The sequence below is a fragment of the Pristiophorus japonicus genome, chromosome 13 (genome assembly GCF_044704955.1).
Source record: "Pristiophorus japonicus isolate sPriJap1 chromosome 13, sPriJap1.hap1, whole genome shotgun sequence".
Taxonomy (NCBI): Eukaryota; Metazoa; Chordata; class Chondrichthyes; family Pristiophoridae; genus Pristiophorus; species Pristiophorus japonicus.
Genome location: NC_091989.1, coordinates 138783221 through 138792003, shown reverse-complemented (window position 1 = coordinate 138792003; position 8783 = coordinate 138783221). Strand labels below are relative to the sequence as shown.

Sequence of the window (8783 nt, the reverse complement as noted above, 5' to 3'; positions counted from 1 at the left end):
CCTTTCGGTTTGGAAGATGTCTATTTTCCCCGAGTACCTTCTCGGAAGTATTGAAAGGGCAGTCTGCAATGCTGGCTCTGCAGACACAGGCACAGAGCACTTCGGAGTCGTGGCCAAGTGAAACAAAGAATCCACGTTATTCGAATCAAGCGATTTAGCCTTCCATTCGGTTGCTTTTCTCCCCGATACCTACCTACTTTCATACATTAGGTCCGTAATCCAATCTCCTGATATTCTAATTCGGTTCAAAACGAAATCCATGCCTTTACCCGACAGCAGAGACCCGCTTCTTTGCTAAAATACAAACTTTCCGCGCCGGGTTAATTCCATCCCTTTGTCATATCTACCCCTCGGGCATTCCCTCCACAAAGACCGTATTAGTCCTCCAAGAATGTTCTTTGGCTTTACATTTCTTTGAAGGGACTTTTCAATTCACTTAAGCATGGGATAGAAAATCTGGGAGAATCGGACTTGTCCCAAAGCTGCCTAAATCCGTCACAGGGTGCAAAGCGGACAGGAAGGGACTGTCGCTCTTTGGAGGAGCAGCAAGAGCCACTCCAGCTCCCAGCTGGATGGAAGGACTGTACAGCGAATGAATGAGGCTCATTTTCAGATCTACGTGCTGTGCTTCAATGAGCAGCTTGTACGCATGCACCCACTCCACAAAACACACCAAGCTGCAGCCTGCTGTTTCCAATTCCACACACACACCTTCAGACACAACGGCAGTGACCAAAGACAGATCATTAATGAAGCCTTAAAAAACAAGTTCACGATTGCTTAAAGGGATTAGTACATACATCATTTTAAACATTTTGGGGTTGTAAATCCCAACATCATTTGGTTGTTACCGTGGAACAGGGAAAAATAAATACACCCTATAGATTTTTTTTCGACAGTGTGGTTTATACCACATTGTCTCTTTAACTAATAATGTTTTCAGAACATACACAACGTAACAATACTACTGTGTTGGAAAGACAGATTCCTGGAAAACGCAAGCTTTCTATCAGCTTTTCATTCATCGTTAAACGTTTATATAATCTTTTGGATTTTGGCCATTAATAGAACAAAACGTCCTGTCTTTCAAAATATTAGGCATTCAGGACAATGCACTGCTATTGACAGCAATATCTTCCAATATGGTTAAATCAGTTAAGTGAAAATACAGCAGGCGAGACGAGTTTCCAGTCATACGTGCCTCTCCATCTTAATTTGCAGCTTTATTGCATCTGATCATCCACTCAGTCTAAATAACGAGGAATTGTCCTCTTCAACAAGGGTGTATAAAATGACCAGTGACCAGTGATCCATACGTTTTGTAAGAAGCTATTGGAATACAATAGATGACTGGTTAAACCGACCACAAAACAGAAGAATGGACTTATCTGCAATACTATCGTGATAAATCAGGAAAAGGATTCTTTGTAAGATAAACAAAAATGGAACTTCTGCTCACCAATAATAGTTTTCAAGTTTCAATCTGTGCTGTAAGTTTTAATGTATGACAGGACCAACAATACAAATATACTGCAACAACTAGTAGCACCTGCATGTAGTAAAATGCCACAATGTACTTTACAAGAGCATTATTAGACAACATTTTACACCAAGCCACCTAAGGAGATATAAAAACAGGTGATGAAAAGTTTGGTCAGAGGCAGGTTTTAAGGAGTCTCTTAAAGGAGGAGAAAGAAGTAGAGAGGTTTAAGAAAGGAACTCCAAAGTTTGGGGCCTAGGCACAGCCACCAATGGTGGGAAAATCAACCAGAAATGCACAAGAATTGGAGGCACGTAGAGTGATTTGGAGGAATTTGAATACAAGGATGAGAATTTTAAATTCAAGACATTACTGGAACTGGCAACCAATGTAGGTCAGCCAGCATAGGGGTTATGGGACTCGGTGCGAGTTAGGATACGGCAGCAGAATTTTGGATGAGCTGAAGTTTACGGATGGTGGAAGATGGGAGGCCAGCCAGGAGAGCATTGTAATAGTTAAGTCTGGAGGTTAAAAAAAAGCATGGATAAGGGCTTCAGCAGCAGATAGGCTGAGGCAGGGGTGGAGACAGGCGATCTTGGTTATGGTAAGAATATGAGGTTGGAAGCTCAGCTCAGGGTCTAATAGGATGTCGAAGTTGCGAACTTCAGCCCTAGGTGGCTAGGGCTGAAGACAATAGCTTTGGTCTTTCCAATATGTAGATCGTCAAATATATCGCCATCTTGCAGTATGGTTGGGAATATTCAAACACTACAACATGGTCCAATATATGTAAACCTCGAACAGATGCAAGAAGTTATTCACAAAAGATCAATCTGCCGATTATAATGGTTTGCAGTGTCAGGGTACTTTGCCTGTAAGGTATTTTGTGATAGTTACTGTCCTGTGACTGTTACCATCTTGCAGCAAGATAGGGCAAGCAAACTTGAGTTATACTGTCGGCCCCTCATTGCTCTCTTTATCCAGGCCATATAGAGGTGCGTGCATCAAATGCTGCTTAAATTTAAATGTTTATTTGCTGTTCAGCAGCTCCTTACTAATATTAAAAAGCTTACAAAGTTAAACATTTTCCATCATTCAAATGTATCTGTGGAAACAATTAAAAACTTCGCTTTGGACTGAAGGCAGAGCTGTTTGTATGAGGCTCACAATATTCGATTTGGGCAATTCATTTCCAAATTACACTGTTTACATTAATACAAACCCCAAACTGATTCACATGGAAACTGTGCAGTGTATTTGACCCATTCGAAAGGCTTTCATTTCCCGCTGTACTTACTCTTACTGTTTGCATAAGGGAAAAATAAAAGGTTGCTGCTATTGTGAAATTGTTAAATGAGTTTGTGTTGCAGAACTAAAATGTGATATTTCATGTACTTTGAGGTTAGATAGGTTAACTAAAAAAAAATCCAACCTTACCCACAGGCCTTCGAAGCAGTTAAGCTTACTTAAAATAATGACTTTTTAATGTAACGCACAGTCAAATGAATGTTGCCCCAGCCTCTACTTTGCATGAAACTTTGGTTATGTTCCTTTACCTCACAGTAGAGAACAGAGGTGGGAATGCAAAGCAGTAACTCATCTGGCATTTTTAATTTACAAATATATGGAGGTGAAATTCCACTTTATAAATTTAGCAAAGAGTTGAAGTGAGTGAAAAAAATGGGATTTCTTTTTTTCTAGCCAATTTTCTGTAAAATTATCGTTAGGAAAAATTTAACCCCATAGCATGCTTGGGTTAAGCGGATCAACACCCCTTATTTGTCAAAATATAGTTTCAAAGAAAGCTTGGTGGCATCTTAAAATCATAAGATATTATTCACCGCTGTCAGTCAAATCATTCTATTATCCATATACTGCTAAAACAACATTCTTAGAACTCCAGCTACATGCTTAAGTTATGCATTTGCCTCTTACCACAAACTAGTTTGCAGTGTAGGGATTTAAATACTGCAATTCCAGTCATCTAGTCTCACAACTGGATGTCAGTCTGAGTACTGTTTCACATCTAAAATAATGCGATCATATAGTAGTATAAAAAGCAGAATTTGAAACAGAATATTTGTTTTAAATGATTAGAAGTTTAATACACCACAATATGGTTCATTTTGACCTACCAGAAACATTAAGTATACTTCTCCACAGAGACCATTTATTTTAAGCAGACATTTGGAGGCTGATGAGCCGCATTAATAACAGAACGATTCACCAAGTTGAGAGAAACAACAGGAACATACATTTGGAAATACATGCAGTAATACAGTGAAATGCATAATTTAATTTGAAATTATTAACTCCCCAAAATATACAGCTCAAGTTATCTGCAACCACTGCCCAGAAACCATAAATCGGATTTCAAAAAAATCCAGGAAGCAGTTAGACTATGTACAATTCAACATTAAACATTCATCTTTTGCTATTTATTAGAAGTAACATTTTAAGCTTAACATAACACTTAACATTTCTCTCTCAGGAACCATTGCATTTCACATGGCATCAAAATGGAATCTGTGTGCTTCCTGGCGCTTCTCCCGGTCATCTGCTTTCTGAAATAAAAGCAAAAAGAAAGTCATTAGGAACAAATATACCCATTTTCTTTATCGAGCTGCATGGTATGACCAGAACCTTTTGACCCAAATTACTTAAAAAAAAATCCAAGTTTGAATTTTCTCTGTAAATATTTAACCAGGCTGGAAAAGTTGTTTTTGAATAAAGACCATATAGTCAGTAAAGGATAAGAATAATATTCTAATTATATGAAAGGAGGAAGATTTTGGGGCTTTTTTTGTGAAGTCTCTATCAGCCATATTAAGGTAAGCTAAGACCTACATTTGCATCGTATTTTAATATTTTTTTTTTTAAAGTCCATGCTAGTTAACTCATTACATTTACACAGACTACTTTTCTTTCTGTTCAAAGTTAGGAGTGACAGCTATGGAGAAATGTAATTTTATGATTTTGGTACCCAGAGTCAGACACAGTGCAGAGTAAAGCTCCCCCCACCACAGCAATGCACTTTAACTCTAATTTGCAGTGGATTTGTGTAAATCTTTCCATTTCCCACCATTTTGGGATAATAAAGTGAAATTGCCAAATTAATGCCATTCAGCTGAATAATGGCTAGTTTAGCGCTATGGCTTCATACCTGCTAGGAACTGGATGTTCAAACTAATTTTATATTGAACCATTAAAGTTGTCAGAGAAAATCATTATCCATTATTACTCTGTGCTGGATTCAAATCTAGGTATAAGGGCTGCAAAGAAAGCAAGGTACATTTTCCACCCTGATGCTGAAGCTATAGGACTGGTCTGTTGAAAGCTTTGCGCTCAAACAAGTGTGCACTGCTAGTAAAAAATTATGCAATGCCCACAAAGAACCACAGCATTCAATGATGCAGCTGTGGAACTGCTCCTTCAAGAAGTGGACCAAGGGAAGGATGCCCTGTTTGACATTGAAGTGCATCCTTCCCCACAAGAGAACTATCCAGACTGGATCAAAGGGTCAACATGGTGGTCCTCATTCAGATAACCTGGAAGCAAATGAGGAAGACCTTTGCCAACCATGAAATTGTCCCAAAGTAAACTACCCAGCATTTCCATTTACAAAGTAGATGGGAAAAGTATGCATGCCAGAAAGAGTTTCTTCTGAACCTGTCATATCATGACTGAGATCACATGCAAAGTCCTCAGATAACCCTATAGTGCTACCTAGCTTCACATGCATCGCCACAACTTTCTAGCTCCAACTTCAAACTGGAACTATTGTTGCACTTACATCTGTAAAGGTGAATCAACAAAGCAAACTTCCAATAAAATCTATCTGCACAGGCACTGCGTGTCACTGTAGGTATTTCTCAAACTTACAATCTCTTAAAACTATTGGCAGGACAAAGCAGTACACAACAGGCAGCAGAACATTCAACAGGAGGAAGGCCTGGAACTTTCTTCACTTAAGTACATTTGAGTCCACGATGGAAATCCTGGGCCATGAGAATATAGAGAGTGGGCAGACTGAAGCCAAAGGTCTCCCTTATGTTCAGTATTCCTACTTTCCTTCTGTTCTTTCTCCCCCTGCTCATTCATTCTCACACAAACATGCACTCAATCATAACACCATGGCATGAGTCATATTATCATACAAGTAGTAATTTAAGCCAGCATTATAACATATATTCCTCCAGTTTTTATAGATGTCTCTCAAGAACCAGCCAGAGCTTGTGGTACCTTAGAAGATGCCACCCAGCATCATTCATTGCTCAACTTGTCGAATGCAGCAGCACAAGTACGTCCACTCAGTGGGATTTAGATTGTCAGTTTGAGGAAGGGACACAAGTGAACAGGAGCCTGTGTTGGTGGCAGTGGAGGAGTAGGAACCTGCTTGTTGGAGGTTTGGAACTCGATGGGTCTATATAAGAAAGTTGCTATCTGAACACAAGCATTATCAACAATTGTTTTGGTTTGTCTATACCATCATGCAAATTTGAGCAGTATTTGTGGAAGAATCCAGTACCCATATCTGTGCAGTTCTGCATGATGCCTTATCAAAAAGTTGTATAGCACGCAGCAGATAAAAATGATCTTGAAGACTCTACCATATTATACTCACTAATCTGTCCAAGCATTGAAGTGTTGCTTAACAATATCTACAATATGCTCAATAATGATCTGGTTGTTTCATATGTCTCATTATATATGCATTCATCTGGTGTTCTTAATTGTCACAATGCTGTCACAAGCTGGTGCTGAACAGCATAAGCTCCGTCACAGAGAAGCTATCCTTCCTGTCTGTCTTCTCTGTCAAACAGGGCAGACACATATAATTGTCTGAAAATAAAATCATGACTGCTGCCTGAGAAATGGGCATTCACCTGCAAGAGCCTGTCTTCTACCAGCTGATTACCTGACGTTGATGGAATGGAAGCCTTTGTGGGTCATAAAAGATGTAGGGCCCTAGATGGTCATATGGATGCCATCAAAAACAGCCTAGACTTTGGGGAATTCTGAGACAGAAAAATTGCAGAGCTCTCTCAATATTCTTGCAGTTTTCCATGGGGAAGGTAATGATGAATAATCTATCAGTGACTTGCTGAATGCATTTTTGAACTGTGAATTTTATGATGTTGCTATGAACCTGAAGCATAAAGTGCTATTTTTGCGGTAGAGGTTGTTTGCAGGATAGATTCCAGCAGATGGCACAACCCTGCTATTGCTTCGCTGGTGAAGTGAAATCTCCGAAGGCATTCCTGGATCCGCAGATGTGGATAAGGATGGATACAGGCGGTCAGTCTCTGATGCAGATAAACGTGCTTACCGTCCCTTTTTTCTGCCTTCAAAAAACTCAGCAGTATTTAATCGAATATCCATTTTAAGAGTTTAGGTTGCAGCAATGAAAAAGCCAGCAATACAGCTTTAACTCACTTCCTGAATAGCTCAGAATGTGCTTCCCTTCATTGTTCATTTCGGATGGACAAGCTGAGCTCATGAATATGGGAGAACACTTTAGGCTGGCTGGAAGATTAAGAACTGCGTGATTTGGGTGGGGAAGTGCTGTGCTGAGCTGTGCTGGGACCAATCATTCCGCCAACCAGACAATTTTCCTGACTGTTCTAACTCAGTGAGTCATTAAATCTGCCATAATTTTGATTTTAAATGACTGCACTAAAAAGAAGCAAAACTAAAAATTTCAAAAGCATGGTGAGCAAAAACAGATATCCTGTAATCCAGTAAAGAAACAACATTGGATAAACCGATTTGTAAATGTGGACCGTTAAATCGGTGAGAAACCAAGGCCAATAGTTCTATTAATATTCATCTGCCTTCATAGTTTTGTACATCGAGATGTACTTCTTTAAATACTCTGAAGGACACTGCTCCAATAGGGAATAGGCAGTCTGTTGTCACTGTAGAGTGTAGAAAAGCGACTGCATCATCAGACTAACAATGAATCATTTTTGAACACTTGAGGGGGAAAAAATAACCTTATTTCTCCTGAAGTCTGAAATACAGTAGCATTGGCACTGATAGTTCCCAGTACCTCTTCAAAGTAGCCATTCTTCATGAATATGCCGAGATAGCGACTGTCTACAGGTTGTTCAATCAGTTCTGTACTCAGCCAATACTCACATAAGGGCACGGCCAAACGTACGTCACTAGATTGTGATCAGGAGCAGGAACTTTGGCTGATTTGAAATTTATTAGTGTAGGAATATTAAATCCAATCAGCTGCCCCAGCTGAACAGGTTCAGATCCCTACCTATAGCCCTTTGATTATCCACTATTGGGATGTTTTTAGTGTCTTCTACTGTGAAGACCGATACAAAATATTTGTTGAACGTCTCTGCCATTTCCCTGTTCTCCATTATTAATTCCCCAGTCTCATCCTATTGGGGACCAACATTTACTTTAGCCACTCTTTTCCTTTTTATGTACCTGTCAACACTCTTACTATCTGTTTTTATATTTCATGCTAGTTTACTTTCATAATCTATTTTCCCTTTCTTAATCACTTTTTTTAGTCGTTCTCTGCTGGCTTTTAAAAATTTTCCAATCCTCTGGCTTCCCACTAGTCTTGGCCACGTTGTATGCCTTTGTTTTCAATTTGATACCCTCCCTTATTTCCTTAGTTAGCCACAGATGGTTAATCCTTCTCTTACAGTTTTTCCTTCTCATTGGGATATATTTTTGTTGCGAGTTATGAAATATCTCCTTAAATGTCTGCCACTGCTCATCAACCGTCCCATTCTTTAGTCTATTTTCCCAAACCACTTTAGCCATCTCTGCCCTTGTACTTTTGTAATCTCCTTTATTTAAGCTTTGGACTCTGGTTTGAGAACCAACTTTCTCACCCTCCAACTGAATTTGAAATTCAACCATATCATGGTCACTCATTACTAGAGGATCCTTTACTACGAGATCATTTATTAATCTTGCTTCATTACACGGTACTAGATCTAAGATAGCCTGCTCCCTGGTTGGTTCCACAACGTACTGTTCAAGTAATATGCATCCATAAGATCTCATTCCAGACTTTGAAAGCGGTAAAGCATCCCATCAGTCCTTGTGTTCAATTTAAAGTATCAAATTTAATTTACAAAGACGAACAAGCACATATGGAAATGTCATAAAGAGTGTACTAGTCTAGTAATTACGGAATTGGACTCGTAACCCAGAGGTCATGGGTCATAGCAAGTTATGAAATTTAATTCAAGCTGGTAATAGAACTGCCATTTTGTTATAAAAATCCAACTGGCTCCTACCCAGTCTGGCCTACAAATGACTCCGGTTC

General features: G+C 39.2%; 1 protein-coding gene across 1 annotated transcript in view; it reads right to left on the bottom strand.

Annotated features, from left to right (window-relative positions):
* Positions 1 to 3559: 3559 nt before the first annotated feature.
* itfg1 (integrin alpha FG-GAP repeat containing 1) overlaps positions 3560 to 8783 on the bottom strand; it is a 331482-nt gene continuing 326258 nt past the window's right edge. Inside the window, exon 18 of the mRNA XM_070898049.1 lies at positions 3560 to 4044. Within this exon, the coding sequence (XP_070754150.1) occupies positions 3985 to 4044 (60 nt within the window). The 3' untranslated portion in view covers positions 3560 to 3984. The remainder of the gene's footprint in view (positions 4045 to 8783) is intronic.